The sequence below is a fragment of the Glycine soja genome, chromosome 9 (genome assembly GCF_004193775.1).
Source record: "Glycine soja cultivar W05 chromosome 9, ASM419377v2, whole genome shotgun sequence".
NCBI lineage: Eukaryota > Viridiplantae > Streptophyta > Magnoliopsida > Fabales > Fabaceae > Glycine > Glycine soja.
In genome coordinates this window covers 9,603,064-9,623,298 of record NC_041010.1, presented here as the reverse complement: position 1 = coordinate 9,623,298, position 20,235 = coordinate 9,603,064, and the positions used below count along the sequence as shown (strand labels likewise).

The 20,235-nt window shown below is 34.0% G+C and overlaps 2 protein-coding genes across 2 annotated transcripts; one reads left to right on the top strand and one right to left on the bottom strand.

The window, feature by feature from the left end:
* Positions 1–1,553: 1,553 nt before the first annotated feature.
* LOC114425331 (uncharacterized protein At4g18257-like) lies at positions 1,554–6,040 on the top strand. The gene is made up of 3 exons (XM_028392218.1): positions 1,554–1,956; positions 2,468–2,788; positions 5,403–6,040. The coding sequence occupies exons 1-3, from the start codon at positions 1,676–1,678 to the stop codon at positions 5,575–5,577; spliced, it is 777 nt and encodes a 258-aa protein (XP_028248019.1). The 5' UTR covers positions 1,554–1,675; the 3' UTR covers positions 5,578–6,040.
* Positions 6,041–18,738: 12,698 nt separating this feature from the next.
* Positions 18,739–19,383, bottom strand: LOC114368145 (protein MAIN-LIKE 2-like). The gene has a single exon (XM_028325487.1). It carries the CDS (start codon positions 19,381–19,383, stop codon positions 18,739–18,741), a length of 645 nt encoding a protein of 214 aa, XP_028181288.1.
* Between the last annotated feature and the right edge of the window lie 852 nt (positions 19,384–20,235).

Sequence of the window (20,235 nt, the reverse complement as noted above, 5' to 3'; positions counted from 1 at the left end):
TTAATTTCGAATGTAATTCATCTTATAAAATTGATTTTGGTTGGAATTGATTTTAAAATAGTGTGATTTATGGTTGAATGTTTTCATTATAGAATTAATTAAGGAGTAAAATTTAATACAAATTATCCAAGTTACTCAGAATTAATTTTGGACCTATCGTCAATTTGAAAATCTTTTGTAATGTGAAACCAAATGTAAAATCAATTCTGCTCTCAAAATTAATTTTCTAAAGAAAAACTAAACATATACTTAGTTACTACAATAAGTTTGTTCGTGATTAGCTATAATAAGCAAAGTGGTAGTAGCCAAAAATTTCAAGGGATATCAACAATTTGGGATTGGAGATTACATTCCCTCTCCTCCCTTATTCTACAACACGAGTATTTATGCTGGGGAAAAACATACATTGCTATCCAAGAGAGAGGAATACGTAATAAGAAGAATTAGATAAAGACAAGTATCAAATGGGTGTTTGCACTGGTAGAACTGTGAAGACTGTTATTAATATATTTTCTATTTTTTTAAATGTATTTTTCTTAATCGTTGAAATTCATGTAGGTGTTACAATTTAGTATGTGACTAATCAAACGGATGATGAGATCCACATAGAAGTTATATGAATTTTAGCAGAGTGTTAAGAAGAGTGTTAGCGTAGATAATAGTTTTCTTGTATTGTTTAACTATTTTAAAACATTTACAAGCTTCTAAAGAATTAAGAATGAGATGTGGCTCCATTTGCAACCTGATCTTTACGTAGTAGGCAAAATTTTTCGCAGTCCAGGGATTCAAAACTATTTGTAAGTGTCATGCTATTAGAGCTCAACCATGAAGTATAATTACGTATATTAAATTTAATTTATTTTTGACCCGTTAAATATTTTTTAAATCCGTCCTCTCAAAGAGTATATCAAGATCTTGTGAAAGGGATTATGTAATTTACCATACAGAAATCCATGCGCGTAATTTTTTGAACATTTTCAAGTAGACTTATAAGTTAATTTATTTTAGTTCTTACATTATGTAAACTTTTTTTCATATAAAAGGTAATTTATAACTCTTTATTTTTTATAACCATGTATTGATACGTTATTATTTTTACAGGATTAACTCTAAATCACACTTGATTAAATGACATAAATCATTATCTTATGTCACTAGTTACGTTAAATGTTAATCATTGACAGTAATTTATAACTGATTAATAATATGATTTTTTTATCTTAATTATGAATGCCTATTAAACTAGAATGAAAAGTATTAATATTATTTTACCAAATATAAAATATTACGCAAATTCTAAAAGTTTTATAATCACTATTACTTACGATTATGTTTGCTCGTAATAGTTAATATTTACAATAAATATAAATTTGTTGAAGTAATTATACAAATTTTGAATAAAATTTAATTCAAATATATTGACAGTATACCAAAATTAAATTAAACTAAATTCTGTCAAAAAAAAAGTATACCAAAATTAAATATTTTAAATACTTAAAAAGTTATTCACTATTAATATTTTATTAAAGTATAAAAAATGAAGCAAATGAAATGTAGAACACAATGCACATCAAAATTGCAACCTTCTCCATCCAATAAACCTGACACAGTGAACCAAACAGGCTAAAAGAACACAAACCCTAATCAATAAAAAATTGTGTTGCAGAAAAAAACCATGGCGGGGGAAGAGACCACCGGGAAGAAGAGGGTGGTGACAGAATCCCTAGGATGGCTAACGGAATCGTCGATAATGCCAAAGAAGCACCGAGCCATAGCTGGCGTTGGCGCATCCTCAATCCTCGAATTGAAGGCTGAACTATACAAGTCTCAGGAAGATTCCAAAAAATCACGCGAATTGGCCGGCCCCGATGCCGAGTATCAACGCGCCAAGAACAAAATCGCCCCCAAAGACAAATTCTCCGTCAAAAACCGCGGTGTCGATGCCCGCGCTCACAAGTATCATATCTCGTTCATTCTATTGGTTACTTGTTGTTAGTTAGGTTAAAATATGTTTTTAGTCCGTGTATTTTTTCGGTAGAACTTGGTATTAGTCTCTGTACTTTGATTTTGATCAATTCGGTCCCTGAAGTTTAGGAAAAAACAATGGTTTTTGTAAAGTTTAGGGGACCGAATTGATCAAAGTTCTAGAACTAAAACCAAGTTGAGGGGACAAATATGTTTTTAGTCTCGTATTAGTTTCCGTACTTTAACTTTGATCAATTTGGTTCCTGAATTTTAGAAAAACAGTGGTTTTTGTCCCACAGATTTCACCTTTGGGAGGAGAAAAACCAATGCCTTTTGTAAAGTTCAGGGGTATCAAATTGATCAAAGTTGAAGTTCAAGGACTAAAACTAACTTTCTCTGAAAGTACCGGAAGGAATCTGGGGATTGAAAATATATTTTACCCTATTAGTTATTACCTTTGATTTAATCATTATTTAAAAATTGTAGCAATTTTTGGTGTCAGGGACAAGCTTGAGTTGAAGGCGGTGAGTGATGGAACGGCGAGTTATGCGGCGCTAGAGAGGAAGGCTGAGTTGTATGAGAAGTTGGTGAATGGAGAGTTGTCGGATGAGGAGGATCAAGAGAAGTATTGTGTGGATTTTTTCCGCAAGGGAATTGAGCATGATGAGTTGCCGCCACCGCCACTGGGCCGTGATGTGTTGCTACAAAATGAAGATGGTCCTGTTAATGATGATGATGATTCATTGATGTTTAACATGAAGCCTGTTGGGCCTGGGCGAACAGCTGGAGCTGTTGACAATGCTGATTATAAACGCAATATTAGGTATGAGATTTATGTTTTTGCGTTATACGGTTATACCATGTTATGTGATGAAAAGTCTATGTTGTTAGACTAGATAGTTTGGGTGGATTCAATGTGAAGCTCTTGAGAATTGAGATGATACTGGGAATTAGAATTAAGGGTGTGAAAGGTTGAAGACGCGACTTTCTTAATGTGGACTTGGCTCCATAATTTGGAGAAGGACTTTACATTACATTTTAATCAATGGTCTAGTAATTTCAGACATCATTTTTTGCAGCAGTAGGGTTTCATTAGGAAGTAGGGATCAATACATGTATACTTTGCTTTCCATATTTTGGTTCCCAATCAGACTTATGCTGTCTGGCTGTGGAACCATTTTATGGTGACTAACTTTGTAATCAGTACCTTTGGTACTTCTAGATTTTATATAAATATATTTTATCTTTGCTGATCAAAAAAAAAAAAAAGGGTGTGAAAATGAAACCATAGTTACCAGGTTCCCAATATGTCACTTGGAGAAGTATTCAGTACATAAGGGATGTATTTAGTCGCTGACCAGAAAATAAAAGGGATGAATTTAGTCGGCAGGCTATCGGTTTGCCTCACGAGTTTTTTTTCTTCTTCCACTCGTGCTGTCTTGCATCCATCAAAACTAGAACAAGAAAACTATAGTAATGCTATAAGAAGGGTTTTAAATAGCATGCTGTAGCGGCATAGTAGAGCAGTCCCTACCCGTTATAGGGGCTGCTGTAGTGGAGCAGTTTAGTGTAGTGGCCATAGCCAGATCAAATATTGGGTTGAATAGCAGCTGTAGTGACACTATATGTTGATTGCAAAAGAACCCTCTGAACAAATACAATTTGGGCTTGTTTCAGGGGCTATCTTTTGGATTTCAATTTCCAAAATTGAAATCTATATAGTAGAAAGTGATAAAGAAGACGACTTGAATTTAGAAGATAATGATTAACCATTTGTCATGGAAATTTGTATTTGACTTTTGTTGGTATTTACTTGGACGTTTTGTTTAAGGTACCTATGACTTTATTTGTTTTTTGTTAATTATGAATTCAATAAATTTGAGCAGTTTTTATCATTTTTGAGAATTTATATACAGTATACATTATATAAGACTATATAAAAAAGTTCAAAATAGCAATTATCCTGCTATTTGCTATCCCACTGTAGCATTTTTGGGCCGGCCACTACATGCCACTATCCAGGATTTAAAACACTACTATGAAGAAATTGAAGATTTATGGTTACCATTCACAAATCACAATCATCACTTTGGTCATTTGCATAGTTCAAATGGGTGTTCCCACTTGACAATAGGCATCCATTTCATGCTCTGCTTCCTCCAGAATCCAGATAGTTCCTCGCACTCATTCTCTGCTTCTTACTTTGTCTTTGGTGAATCTAAGCTTCACTGATTAACCATCTCATAGCTATCTTTTGTGCCCTACCTTGCATACCTTATCTCCTTTTCTGTACTTGGTTTGTCTTTTTTCACGATTTGAAACCTGAATGGGAGTGAACCAATCTGTAAATGAATGGCGAATTGGTACTTATAAACCAATTTGGTGTTCTCTGGGTTGCCAACAAATTATGTTACTCTCTGAAACAAAAAGTTATTTTATGCTGGGTGTTTCTTGTAAAAATTCTCCGCAGGCTTATTTATTCAGTTTTTCTTTGGGCGGCAGTTATATCACTCATAGTAGTCAATAGCGGTGCTATAGTAGAGTAGAGGGACAGACCTGCACCACTATTGGATTCTGATAGCTGACTAGCAGAGTGGTTTTCAATAGTGGTTATTGCAGCTGCAATGACCACTTTTCACATACTATAGTGGTGCTATCATGATATAGCTTTAAAAACCCATTTGGCCATTTTAACCTTAGAACAGCGTTTGGGTTTTTTTTTTTTTTGGGTAAAATACTCAATAAGACTCCTTCCCCTATCCTCTATTCTTCATTTAGACTTTCCATATCACATTTTGTTAATTTTGATTTAGTTTCTTATATTCTTTTTCTTTTAATTTCACCATTATCTTCCATTTCTTGACTTTATTACCATGTTATTGCTCTTATAATGATTGTGATTATGTGTGTAAACTGACTTATTATTTATCATGATTTTCTTTAATTTTGTTTTTTTTAGTATTTATGTGTAGTATATAACATTTAGTTTGTATTATAACATTTCGAGATTGATAATAGGTATGATATTTACAGTTCCAGAGTTGTTTTGTTTTTCCTGGTTTGGGCTGGGTGAGTTGTTGACTGGCTGGCTGATGGTTCAAGTTTAACTATATTGAAAGATAATGTTATAAAATGTTGAGGTAATACACTACTAGTAGTGTAAGTATGAATTCTTCCTAGGTTGAGCCTGTTGAATAGATAGAGTACAAAGACAACCCATTTGTCTTTTTCAAATAGACAGAGGGGGGACACTAAGGAATAATAAGGTTGTATTGTATACATTTTATTTTGTTTTGAATTTTTCAGGGAGAGGGGGAGGGAGGCTTCTGAGTTCTGATATGTTTTAGTATTTTCATGATTTTTCTGGGTTAACTATCTCTCATTAATATTACTAGTCTTTGGCTAATCTAATTCTTTTAATTGATTTTGATTTGTAGGGAAGTTCATGAAGAAGTTAATCGAGCAAGAGAGAAGGCTTCTGAAATTAAACTTCGAAGGCAGGAGCAGGTGGCTGCTCATCGCGAGAAACTTAAACAAGCCTATCTTCGAAAGAGGCTGGAGCAACTAAAAGCCACATCTATTGTATCTGGATCTGAGAATAAACAAACCTGATCACTGCACCAGTTGGTATGCATAACTTACCAAGGTTAATGTTGGTGAAACCAAGACTTCATTGAAGAAAGGCACGAGGAGTTGAAAGCTGGCAAAAAAAAAAACTGCATTATCCTCTAATGCTGTGTTTGGTTGAGGGGGAGGAGAGAAATAGAAAAGTTGTGAGGGTTCCATGTGGATTTCTCGCTTCCTACAATATACTTAAATTTGAATATATCGCTTATATTTTTATCCTCTATTTTCATTCTCTGGTCCAAACACATTGCTTCAAAAGATGAAGGGAAAAGAATAAAAAAAAAAAAGATGGAGGCAGAAGAAACATTTTTTTCCTGTTGTAAATAGTGTGTAACTTGAACAATGCTGATTACATGAAATATTGATTTGAGCTTTGGAAAAAGATTGTTGGCTTAAAAACATGAACAGCAGAGCCTAGAAACAATTAAGTTGGCTAGTCTTCTCTTCATTGAGGCACTGTATTCCCTTCCTCTCTCCATAGCCATAAATGATTCAGCTACAACGCACACATGAAAAAAATGAAATAATAATATCTTCCTGAAATAATAATATTGTGCGATCTATAGTGGACTTCATTTATGTATGAGAAGATTTTTGTTGTTCTTTATATAACAAATGTGGAGTTCCTAATGCGTCAATTCAAAACTGAGCTAAACATTTTAAAGAAGTCTAGCCACAATAACAAAAAATTAGAACCTGTGGTAATTGCTTTAACGATTTGGCAACATCATCTCTACGGAGTCGAGTTTGAGGTTATACATATGATAAAAATAAATAAATAAATAACGCACCACAGAGCTCGAAGGTTCTCGTTATGTGAATGTATGGAGAAATGTCATTTTGTGCAATCTTACCTATGCATAAGTAAAGAGTATGTTTTCGGATTCAAATTCATGAACAACTAGTTACCAAGGCATAGGTTTGAAGTATATACAGATAATAAATTTATTTAAGAAAGGAATTAAACATGAGTCAGAGGTGTTGATTGAGATCTCAAAGGGTTATGATTTTACGCATTAATACCATTATTGAAAGAAAAAAAAAGTAGCATATGTTTTAAGTAGGAAATCACTACCTATCTCGTTCATGTTAATGATGGATTATTTTTTTATCGAGCAATTTAAAATTTGCAACTTGAACCTAGAGGATATGATGATTAAGATTAGTGATGAAATGAGAAAGTAAATAATTTTAGACTCGACTAAAAGATGAAGACATTCACCATTAGGATACGAGGCTTGAAATGAAGTGTTGTTCAATATTTTATTTTGCTCCGCATAATAATAAACAATTTGAGTCCCAAGGAAAAAAGAAAAAATGCACTGGATTATATTTTTGGTACTCATTGGATTATACCTTTAGGCCATTTTACAATAGATAAAAAAAACTTGTAAGGGTCATTATACCAAGAAAATGAACATAGAATCATATATATATATATATATATATATATATATATATATATATATATATATATATATATATATATATATATTCTTCCATCTCTCTGCTTCCTATGCAAAGAGTAAATGTAATACATGTCTTGAAGTTAAAACTTCCTACGTGTCTGCCTTTATTGTTTTGGAAAGCTTTCTCTCCGAAGGTAAGGTGAAATTAAAGGGTGAGACAAAGATGAGTGTTGCTAGGTGTACCCAGCAAAGCTTTTAAATGCTAAAATTGCCCTTACCTCCTTTCTTCCTTAAAAATGTAACTTTTTTTTGGAAAAGTTGTTTACCTCCATTTTCAGAAACGCTGTGCTTCTAATTTTCTCTTTTTCGTGTGGCATTGCCTTTGGTTTGTGGGGGTAGCAGCGGTGAAGGTGAAGGTACTGGCGTCGAGCGTTGCGGTGGTCGGTGACGGCAAACGAGGTACACAGATGGTGGTTTGACTGTCGCAGACGTATGGATGAGTTCTGGATCAACTTGATCTATAAGTTTTTTCTGGATCAATCCGGAAGCTGCTTAATACTCTACCGGATCAAGTTGATCCGTAAGAGACTTCCGGATTAACTTGATCCGGAAAAAGCTTATGGATCAACTTGATCCGAAAGAGTATTAAGCAGCTTCCGGATCAAGTTGATCCGTAACATCCTTCCGGATCAACTTGATCCGTAAGTGTATTATTTTTGGTATTTGCTGTTTTTGCATTTATTTTCCTTTTTTTCTTTTGACTTACTAATTTTTTTGTATGACCATTTTTTGTTTGATTTGGTTAGATGGACGAAGATGAGTGGATGTATGAAATAATGTTTGAACGAGCGGATATGTATTATGAAAATGCAGAATCATGTAGTGCGAATGAACCACATGTTGATTGTTCGGATGCGTTCAAGACTTCTCAGGTTATAATGTTAATGTTTGTCACATATTTAATAAAATGAATACTGGTAGAAAACTTAAATTATGTGGATTTTGTAGGTGTTTGAGTGCCGAGAGGATGTTTTGCGATGGGCTCGATCCGTGGCTTATGAAAACGGATTTGTGGCGGTGATTTTAAGGTCGAACACAAACACATGTAGTAGAGGAAGGACTACGTTTGTGTTAATTGGCTGTGAAAGGAGTGGCGAGTATAAGTGTAGGAAAAAAGAATTTATCAGAAGAGACACTGGGACTAGGAAATGTGGGTGTCCCTTCAAGCTTCGTTGCAAGCCAGTGATTGGAGGAGAAGGCTGGATGGTGAAGTTGATTTGTGGAGTGCATAATCATGAATTGGCCAAGTCATTAGTTGGACATCCATATGCGGGGCGATTGACTAAAGCTGAAAAAACACTTATTGCTGATATGACAAAGTCCATAGTGAAGCCAAGAAACATTCTGCTAACTCTGAAGGAACACAATGCCAATAGTTGTACGACCATTAAACAGATATACAATGCAAGAAATGCATTCCGTTCTTCCATAAGAGGAAGCGATCTTGAAATGCAACATCTGATGAAGCTTCTTGAACGTGATCAATATATTCATTGGCACATAATAAAGGATGAAGACGTGGTTCGTGATATCTTTTGGTGTCACCCTGATTCAGTGAAGTTAGTCAACGCATGTAATTTGGTGTTTTTGATAGATAACACCTACAAAACAAACCGGTATAGACTTCCATTGCTCGATTTTGTTGGGGTGACACCGACTGGGATGACATTCTCTGCCGGTTTTGCATATGTGGAGGGTGAACGCGTTAATAATTTGGTATGGGCTTTACAACGCTTCCGAGACCTTTTTTTAAAGCGTGATGCCCTCCCTAGAGTTATTGTCACTGACAGAGACCAAGCATTGATGAATGCAGTGAAGGATGTATTCCCTGAATGCACAAATTTGTTGTGCATCTTTCACATAAACAAGAATGTGAAGGCCAAATGTAAATCACTAATTGCGGAAAAAAATGCTTGGGATTATGTCATGGATTGCTGGGGATCTCTGACTGATTGTCCTTCGGAACAACAGTTTGATGAATGCCTGAAGAAGTTCGAAATAGCTTGCGCACCTTGGCCAATGTTTGTTGACTATGTCAAGGAAACATGGATAATACCACACAAGGAAAAATTTGTTTCCGCCTGGACTAATAAGGTGATGCACTTAGGAAACACAACAACAAACATGTATGAAACTGTTCAACTATTTCTATTAACGTTGAAAAATTTATGGAATTGTATTATTGTATATGTTTATTTTTATTTGTGTATTTAAAATGTAGGGTTAAATCTGCTCACTCGTCTTTAAAAAAACTGTTACAAAATAACATTGGAGACTTATGCAGTGTGTGGGATGCCATGAACAACATGATTATGTTGCAACACACAGAGATTAAAGCATCATTTGAAACAAGTACACATGTCGTTGGACATGTGTTCCAAAAAACCTTATACAGGAGGCTACTTGGAATGGTTTCAAGGTATGCTTTAAATCAGATTGCTGCTGAATTAGAGCGTGTTGACTATGCTGGCAAGAATCCCTCAAGTTGTGGTTGCGTGGTGAGAACCACGCTTGGTCTTCCTTGTGCTTGTGAGCTATCCAAATATGTTGGTGGTTGCATCCCATTGGATTCAATCCATATGTTCTGGAGGAGACTCAATTTTTCAGACCAAGGGTTATCTGAGCCCGAGGTGGGCATCAAGGACGTAATGGAAACAATATACCAAAAATTCGAAGAACTTGATGTTTGTGGCAAGTTTACTCTAAGAAGTAAACTTTGGGAAATTGCACACCCTGATCGGAATTCGATGTGTCCTCATCCAGCAAAGGTTAACACAAAGGGGGCACCGAAGAAAACTACGAGCAGGAACCCAAGGTCAACAAAGCGCGATCCATCTTACTGGGAGTATGTAGATGCCTTTGAATCACAACAAAATAGCAATTAGTCGGTGAGGCGTACTACATCATCCTCTGAGCAACTGAATCGAAGAACGATGATGCCCATGTTGGACCAGTTTCAGCCATTTATGCATGACTTCATTGATAAGATTGTTGATGTCAAAGCTGATGGTAACTGTGGATATCAGTCGGTTGCCGGTTTATTAGGTATGGGTCAAGACTCTTGGTCGGTGTTCCGCAACCATCTGCTTAAAGAACTTGCCAATTTCTCAGAAGACTATATCAAGCTCTTTGGTGGCACGGAGAGATTTGAGGAATTAAGGATGTCACTACTTGTTGATGGGTTAACCAAGGTATGTAATTTATGTATTTGATTTTTAAGATTTTAGTTTGAAATTAAGTTTGATGTGTATATTTGTTTTATTCAGGTGACAACGGATAAGTGGATGAATATAACGGACATGAGACATGTCATTGCATCAAGGTATAACATAATCATTGTATCCTTGTCTAAACAACAAAGCATGACATTCTTTCCCCTTAGAAGTCAACCACTGGAAAATTCTTCATTGCATCGTATAATTTGTATCGGTCATGTGTATGACAATCATTTTGTTGAGGTACATTGTAGATATGAAGTGTTTTTTTTTATGATTATGCAATGAGTTTTGTAGGATTGAGTTAACATTTTTTTCGCATACACAACAGGTTTATTTAAAAGAACGTTGTCCCTTACCGCCTGTATCATTGTTATGGTCTAACAATTGTCATCCGTAGGCGAAGTCGTGGCCAAATCCATATATTAGCAGAATGCAACATTACAAGAGTTTCGTGATGTTCAAGAAAGACTATGTTGACATAAATGATGATTGAACATGCAATTTATAAATGGCTGATCGTTTTGAACATGTAATTTATTTGTTACGTCCACAACAAAATTATTACTTAATTCTAAAAAAACATGTATGATATATCAGTCTGAGTTGACTACACATTTTGGAAAACCGTGTATGATAAATTATTGTCTGCATTAACATAAAGCGTGTGAAAGGACCCTGCACAGCATGACTACACATGCAGATCTGATGCAAGCTAAAGCATGTCATGTCATTCGTGTAGTTGACAACACATACATAAAACATGTGCATGCGTATTTTCAATCTTTAAAAAATGCAGCACTGATATTAAAACTCATCTATATATATGGCATAACCTAACCTTGTAAGAAAACACAAGTTTCAGTATCAACCCAAGTCTTACAAAAAACTATAGCATTCTTGGGAGAGACAAGCAGTTAGACAGTTGTGAACTCCATATTAGGTTTTATTTTTCCAAATGGATCCATTGTTCACAACGACAGTGGTGTTTCCTTTCAAGCTTCCACTCCAGTTCCCATTCGAGTACCTAACAGGTGTGATTTTCAAACGTTAAAAACCAGAATACACAATACCCTTAAGCTAACCGACAAAAAAATTTTGGATGAAATTTACTACCAGCAGCCTTTCACGTATGCAGGTAATCAATTTCGGTTTCAATGTATGCAACTGAAAGATGATGCTGATGTTAACACAATGTTAATGTGTAATCATGAATTTTCGTTTGTTGGTTCGATTGAGTTATTATGTAGCATTGCTAGAACCCCAGATGATATTTTAAACTTACCTGAAACTACTATGACCCCTACTCATGGTGCCTTGTTATATTACAATGGGAGGTGAAACATGTCAGGCCAAAGTGAGTTTTTTGGTTACTCATTCACAGGAAAAAATCCCAAAAACTTTGACATTCCCACCGGATGTACCATGGATGAATTGAAGGATTTGATCAAGCAAGTTGCGCCTCGTGGGATTCCCCCTTATGGTGTTGATGAAACACAAATGGTAAGGCGATTGTTTTTTCGGAAACCAAGTAACCATGAGTATTCAGAAAAAGTTATAAAATTTGAAATAATTGAACTCAAAACCAACGAGGACGAGATGAAGGTGCTCATTGAGTCTAACTACTGGAAAAATATTGGACCAATAGAAATTTTAGCTATTTTCAGTAAACCTGTACCGCAAATGGAAGACGAGTTGTCCTTGTCGCAAAATTAGCATGAGTTAGTTGTAGTATTTGATGCGAATTTAATTTCATTCGACTGTGTTGAAGTTAATGTACTGTTTGAATTCATGTATTGCATAATTGTTTTCAATTACAAGAATCTCAACTAAAAAAATAGATTACTATATATAACAAATTAATTAATGTAACAACGACATTACCAACGATAACAGTGAGAAGCACTGACAGCAAAGAATAAACAATTCCAAATACCTGCCAATGTTTATACCTCAACAACTAAAAACTAAGACGAAGAACACAAGTCTGAAGCACAAAAAACAAAAGGGGATAGTAGAAATGAAAATAAAAAATTAATTATTTATAATAAATCAATATTTATAAATATATTATAATTAATAAAATAAATATCTGTATAAATTATATTATAAAATAAATATCTTTAAATATTTTTAAATGTATAATTAATAAATTATTGTTTTTCCTCTTACGGATCAACGTACGGATCAACTTGATCCGTAAGAGGAAAAACAATAAAGGGCAATTTTTCCATTTTGTTAGAATGTTGGGTGCACCAGCAATAATGCTTGGTGCACCTAGCAACACTCGACAAAGATTCATGTCGGCCCTGACTATGTCTAGAGGGCCCATGACTAGAGGAGCCCAAATTTTGTTAACAAGTCTATATGGTTGTGTAATATTTTTTTAATATTATTTTCATTTTTATGAATACATTAGAATTATTGCCTCGTAGTTTTATGTTTAATTTTATATCCAAATTAAATTATGACATGTGAATTACATTGTCAATTTAGTTTTTTTCTTATGCATTACATAAATATATATACATTCATGTTTAATGAATTTTTAGATTATTTTGAAATATCATAATGCAATGAATCTTTGATGTTTTGTTTAGTTGATGCTATCAAGTAACAATGTTAAATAACGACACAACAATGACAACTATGTTGATACCTCACACTTATCACATTGTCAAAGAGATTGATAGGGACAAACAAATGTTTTTTTTTTGGATAAATTATGTTTCTAAATCTCTTATTTCTCATCAACTAGTATGACATCGATAAATATTTTGAACAAATGAAGATTTAAAACATAATTTAACAAAAACAATTATAGGTGACTCTTATGTCAAACTCTTTGATGAAGTAAAATGAATGAACTATAAATGATGTTGCTATGTCATGGTTAATGTTGTGTTGTTACTTGATAGTAGAGACTAAATCTTTCTCCCCCCGAAGTTGTAGGGACTACCATAAAAACAAAATTATATTAAAGACTAAAAAGAAACCTTTCTACCTTATGGGGAATAAAATTTATATAACCCTTTTTAAAATTGATTGTAGCAACTATAACGATAGGAAATATTTATTATATTTAGATATCATATTTGAAGTTTTAAAAGCAAATTTGACCTCAAATTTCGTTAAAGAAAAAATTAATTTTTAACTCGTTAATAATAAAAATAACTCATTATCTCTTCAAACAATGAAATAATATTCTTTATATTAATAAACACTTAGAAAAAAGTTGAGACCTTAAAAATAATTAGAAATTATTGTTATATAATTTTGGGGTGGTGTATATTTCTTGAGTGGTAAGAGATATGAGAGAGAATGTTAGACTTTGTTTTGGTACATATAAGTTTAGTTGAGTTAAGTCTTGAGGGCTTACGAGAGGTAGGACAGAACTCCTTATAGAGATTTTTATATATTACCTACCAACAAGGTTTGCACATCAACAATGACAAACCTACGTCCTTTTAGATATGAGTATGTTCCTTATCAATTAGACTAACCTTTATTGATAAGAGAATGTTACATGTAATAGAAGATGTGATGAGATAGAAAAAGAGAAAATAAACCAAAGAGAAATGAAAGAAATAAGATTGTATAAAATCTTTAGAAAATTATGTATACATATTATGTGTATTTTTCTTTCTTTTAGGAGGTAACCTTATATATGTGTATTTAATATTTTTGGGACATAAATTGAATGATTGATAAAAACATAGAAGTAGTTGAATAAAAAAATTTGATACTTATATATGATGTCTTATTATGAATAAAAAATGTAATAAATGTCTTTTTGAAATTTGAATTCATTTAATATAATAAAATATATCATTTTCAATAAAATTACATGTGTATTTTGTTTTAATAAATATATTTTTATGTTTTTAAATACTTATATATAAAGGTCCTATTTATATTTTTGTTCCGAGCCTATAAAATCTTAGTAAGCTCTAAGTAGACTATATAACTCATATTTGTTAACATTTTAAAAAAGGTGTAATTAAAAAAGGCTTAATTATAAAATTATCTCTTAATTATATTTTTAAAGTTCAATTTGATCCTTCAATTGTTTAAAATGTAATAATTATATAATTTTCGTCAAACCTGTAATTATTTGACGAAAATCGTTATTTTTTGTATTGATTGTCAACACAATTAATGTAAAACATTATATTTTTTAAATTGATTGTTTAAAAATCAATGTAAATGATTCAATTTGAGTAAAACTTAAGAAACTTGATAATGTCCTTTTAGATAAGTTACATAAGTTGTGTTAACCATCAATACAAAAAATACTAATTTTTGTCAAATAATTAAGGGATCTAACAATAAAGATATAATTGTTTTATTTTAATTTTTAAACAATTAAAAAATCAGTGGGCGAAATTCCCGCCAATGGCTGAGATGTTCAGTCGACTCCTTAACCTTTGTGGGGGTCCGAGAAATGCAATGTTGAGATGCCCTTTCCCAGTTCTTTAGACATTACCATTTCCCAATGAATAACCTCTAAAAACAGATGCATGGATGACCAAACCACACAATAACAATGAAAAGCTGGAAAGAACAATAGAAATTGAAATTACATTAATAGATAAGAAGAACAGTTACATTATAAGGGGTTTTGGCTGCTAGGCTCCAACTGAAGGGGTTTAGCCTCTCATAGTCATGAGAGGCTTTTACACTTTAGGGGGTTGATGTAGATGGAAGAAGGTGATAGATGGCTAGTAATAAGAAAAAGGGAATGGCTAAGGAAATAGGGTTTTCCCTAAGGGATAAACCTCAGGCTTTTGATAGCTCTGAGACTCTTTGTGTCCTTTTTTTCTTCTGCTTCCCCCTCCTTATATAGGCACTAGGTAGCTTAATTTTCACGCTGACTTTGGGCTTTCACGCTAAGCGCGCCTTTGAGCTTCTTCGTGGGCCTTTTTCGCGCTAAGTGTGTGTTGCGCGCTGGGCCTGTCTTATGCGCTAAGCGGGATTTCCAATTCTTCCAATTTTTCGTCAAGGCTTTTTCTTCCAGTTTTTGCATCAATTTTTCCTCTAAAGCACTTGAAATCTTCTTCTTTTGAATTTTGTTAATGTAAAATAGCAAAAATGTTAATTTCTTCATTATTTCATTAAAAACAATAATAAAGTAAAGAAATTACACTCGCTCATTATTCCAAATCGACTATCAAATTAGCTTATATTTCGCAGTTATCAGTGGTATTTATAGAATTTGTTTATAGTTAGGTGACTCACAAGTGTTAACTGTGCATTCAGATGAACTAGTAAATGGTCACTTAAACATTGTTTCAAGGGTCCAAAGCATATTTTTTTATTTATTTTGTTCTCCTAATTTGAGGTCGTTGTCGAAGGAACTGGTGCACGATATATTTTTTTGGCAAAATTGCATTTTTGGTCCCGCAGTTTATCTCTAGTTTCAGATTTGGTCCCCCAGTAATTTAATTCACAAATTGGATCCTCCTATTTTGTAAAATCGTGCAATGTTGGTCCCCAGGCCACAATTGAACGTTGACCGTTAGCAAGTGACGTTGATTGTCACGTGTCACATTCTTATTGGATGATGACTGCCACGTGTCATGTTCTGATTGGATGTCAACTCCATGAAAGATGATATGCATTGTTGTTTTCATTGATAAATCAAAACATCACACGTGACAGTCATCATTCAATAAGAACGTGACACGTGGCAGTCAACATTCATTTGTAATGGTCAACATCCAATTGTGGCCTGGGGAAACAACATTGCACGATTTTACAAAATAGGAGGACCCAATTCATGAATTAAATTACTAGGGGACCAAATCCGAAACTGGAGATAAACTGGGGGACCAAATTTACAATTTTGCCTTTTTTTTTTTGGATTCTTTGATGTTTAAACTAAGGAAAAAATGTATCACAAATATTAGTAATGTATTGGACATAATTTTAAAAAATGCATAACATGGACACTTAAATATTGTTTCAAGGGTCCAAAGCATATATATATATATATATATATATATATATATATATATATATATATATTATTTTGTTCTCCTAATTTGAGGTTTTTGTCCAAGGAACTAGTGGATGATATATTTTTTTTAAATCTTTGACGTTTAAACAAAGGAAAAAAAATGTGTCACTGATATTAGTAATGTATTGGACATAATTTTTAAAAAAATGCATAACATGACCATTTAAACATTGTTTCAAGGGTCCAAAGCATAATTAATTGAGATTTTGTCCGTTGCATGCAGGCATTCATTGTTCAATAACATGCATTGATAATGTGTGGTGACTCGCATTAATAAAAAACACCTTTAATCGATCACATAGGGTTCGTCAGTTGTGTGCAATTGTTCACTATGCGGTCACATGCAATGATACTTGGCATGTGAGGCTGTCTTGCACATGGCTTTTGTCTGAATGTGGGGCCTCGAGATTCCAAAGGCCATTAAAAAAACCATCTTATTTTCATGCCTCATGATTCCAATTGCCATTAAAATGATAGCCTTACAGTAATGCCTCAAGATTCCAAAACCCCTCTGCACGACTGTCTTATTGTCACGCCTCTAGCTTCCAAAGCACGCTTACCATTAACCTATGATTGATAATATATTTAACTACATGACATCACCCTATACTTTGAATAGTTACATCAAAGTGTTAGTGAGCCAAAAAAGAATAGTGCAAAAAAAAAAGAATTCAGCCCCAATTTATGTGTTTGTTTATGTCAATGGTGAGATCACTCACAATTCAAGTGGAAACACATTCTTCACCAGTGACAATACAAAACTGATGTTGTTGTACCCAACAATGACGTTGGCCAACATAATTAGTGTAATACAATCATCAATTACAGATGCTGATGTTTCATCTACAATTACTTCAATTTGGTATCATTGTCCTATACACAAAATGAATGGGCATGTTGGGTAAGCAGCATGTCCAATTACTGATGAAGAAAATGTTTGGTGCATGTTTAATACATTCACAAACATGCCAAGTGTAATATGTATGGAACTTAGAGTTGAAGTTCATACTTCACCATCATTGTCTCACGCTAATGACCTAATTTGGACGGAGATGGAGCAGAAGTTGAATAGTTCCATGAAGTTAGAATAAACTATTTAACATATGTTGTTGTTGTATTGCTTTTGATTACTTGTTAGTTTTTATTATATATTTGGCATTTGTTTGATGTGTTTGAACAGTGTTGTTCAGTTGTCATATTTGTTTGTCATGAAGGTACTTAAATAAATTGTAAAATTAAAGGAATGTGAAGATAATGTAAGTCGAAAAGTTCAACATAAGTTAATTGGAGAATGATATTTTCATCATACAACAAATTTGACTACTTAATCCTCTCAATGGTGTCCTGTTCCACATGAAGGGCGTTTCCTATTACGTCCTGGATTTCGACACGGGCATTGATATGGTATATCATGCAATGATGGATTATTCACTTCAACATCTTGGCTAAACATCAAATTGAAACTTGGTGGAGTAAAGTTACCCACTTCGTTCTGCAGGCTATGCATGCATTCACGAGCTGATGCTGGCATGCCACAATCAGTTCCAAAAACATTGCTCAGGAAATCATCTGGTTGGACAATTGGTGGAGTGTAGTCCATGTTCGAAGGACTAGGAAAAACATAATTCGTCATTGGGGGGGGGGGGAATTGGTGTGTATGTGGGTGGAACGTAATCTTTCATGGGGGGAATTGGTGTGTATGAAGGATTACATTTTGGTTGCACGATGTTTGTTGCCCTGGAGGATTGACTAGTTTCGAAATTCATTGACGATTCACTTAGCGATTGCATATTTTAAAAAAAATAGTATTACTCTAATACCACACCATGTATTCCTGATAATGCTTTGCATGCCCTATAATCAGATGTCCCTATAAAATCATTGATTGACGTTGTTGCCAATACCTTATCCACTTTGCATGTTTTTCAGCCTAATTTGTGTCAATTCAACCTCATATGTCGATTTTGTGAAGTTTTTCCATGTTTTTTGGGGGATCTGGTATGCCTTGTCGGAGGCAGAATTGAAGTTGAACTTTATCCGCTTGGTGCCATTCTACTATCGACAAACAAATTACAGGGGTGCAAGTTGTCCATATGGAGGAGTCTACGAAAGCTTTCGACTCCAAAGCATCCAAAAAGTGGAGATATGGATTCCACAAGAATTGAAATAATACAAAAGGAATAATTAATTAATTATTAAAAACAGAAAACTCAACATTATTTTTACGTAACCTATAGTTTATTATTACGTGTTCAGCTTTCATGTGGTCTAATCTCATTCTATAATCGATGACATCTCCATGTGGTGTACCAGTAAAGCTTAATCCACCGCCACCCCATCTAATAAATGAAAAATTATTAATTTAATACATACTATGCTAATCATATAACAATGAATTTGAGATTCATATTAACTCGTAACCAACGGATACAATGGTGTCTGATTAGCTCTTGCTGTAATGAAGGGCATGCAATACCATGCCCAATTGCAATAATGACACACAATCGCCCATGGTTTTGGTATCAGGGTTAGTGGCCCTACACATTTCCCTATACAATGTTGCTAGACAAGCATAGCCCCAACTATAGTGCTTGACTCGTTCGAGATGAGCCAACACACTGAGGTACATAAAATGAACTTGATTTCCCGTCTTGTCTAGCATTAAAACCCTACCAATTAGCCGCAAAATGTAAGCTCTACAATATGTTTCTAACTGTTGTTGTGTTGGTTCTGCGGGAAGCCACGACATATTATCTTGCAACCACTTAAGCTTAATGGCATAGCCTACTATTGCTTCTCCATTTGGCGGAACCACACCCAAATATTGTTCACACATTTCCTCCCAATCATAGTATGTTTCAGCAGTGACTGACCTACCGTCCACCATTATACCAAGCTGTAGTGCTACATCCTCCAGTGTAATTGTGCATTCTCTAACAGAAAGATGAAAAGTGTGAGTCTCTGGTCTCCATTGCTCAACAAGTGCAATCACTAGATGATGATCAATTTTAAAGTGTCGTAATTTTGCAACATCAGCAAATCCAGTATGAGCAAGCAAAAACTCAATTAAAGGATAAGGAGGGGGCATCAAATGACAATAGGAAATTATTATTGGTGGTTGTCCCTATAAAACAAAAGTTATATTTTTATAATTGTCACGACAATAAAAGGTTATAATATCATTTAATTAGTACTTACCATATTTTGTATCTTTGAAGCTCAGTGACAATCTTGTTTCCATAACAATGTTGCTGCCTCCATTGTCCCTTTGCACAATCAAACAATTGAAAATTTAGTTGCTGATATTCAAAAAGAACAGGTGTGTGTAATAAGCTGTATGGAATAAGCCGTTTGAGATGGTTTTTATTAGTGTGGAAAAACTGTGCGTGCCACTGTTCACGTTAGAAATCATGCAGTGTCATTGTACATGTCACTATATGTGTTAGTAATATTGTTCACGTCATTATGTGCATCAGGAATCCTACAGACACATTGTTCATGTCACTGTAGTTCATGTCACTGTGCGCGTCAGGAATCCTACAGAGACACTGCTTATGCCATTGTGTGCATTAGTATACTGTTCAATTGATGTTATTGTAGACCAATTTTTGACCGCAAAAATTATCGATGCAATGTTCGCGCAATTTCGACCGCAAAAATTATCAATGCACTGTTCATGTCACTATAGAGGCAATCTTAACCATTGAAATTGTCGGTGCAATGATGACCGTTGGATCTATCTATAACAAATTCTCATACCACGACACTATAAATTAGTCTCCAAACATATTCGTCTACACACAGAAAACACTTCACAACAAAAGTTTCAAATTACTTTCAGTCTCCAAACCAAATCACTCAGTCTCTAAACCTTGTTCATATAGAACACACCATATTATCTCCATGGCAAGTAGAAACGAAAATGTCCCTACTGTAGTCT

Excerpts from the sequence above, each read along its gene's own strand:
- LOC114425331 (XM_028392218.1), top strand. The coding sequence starts at position 1,676 with ATGGCGGGGGAAGAGACCACCGGGAAGAAGAGGGTGGTGACAGAATCC. Across the intron at positions 1,957-2,467 it reads GTCGATGCCCGCGCTCACAA|GGACAAGCTTGAGTTGAAGG; the intron begins GTATCATATCTC and ends TTTTGGTGTCAG. Across the intron at positions 2,789-5,402 it reads GATTATAAACGCAATATTAG|GGAAGTTCATGAAGAAGTTA; the intron begins GTATGAGATTTA and ends TTTGATTTGTAG.
- LOC114368145 (XM_028325487.1), bottom strand. The coding sequence starts at position 19,383 with ATGCCCCCTCCTTATCCTTTAATTGAGTTTTTGCTTGCTCATACTGGA.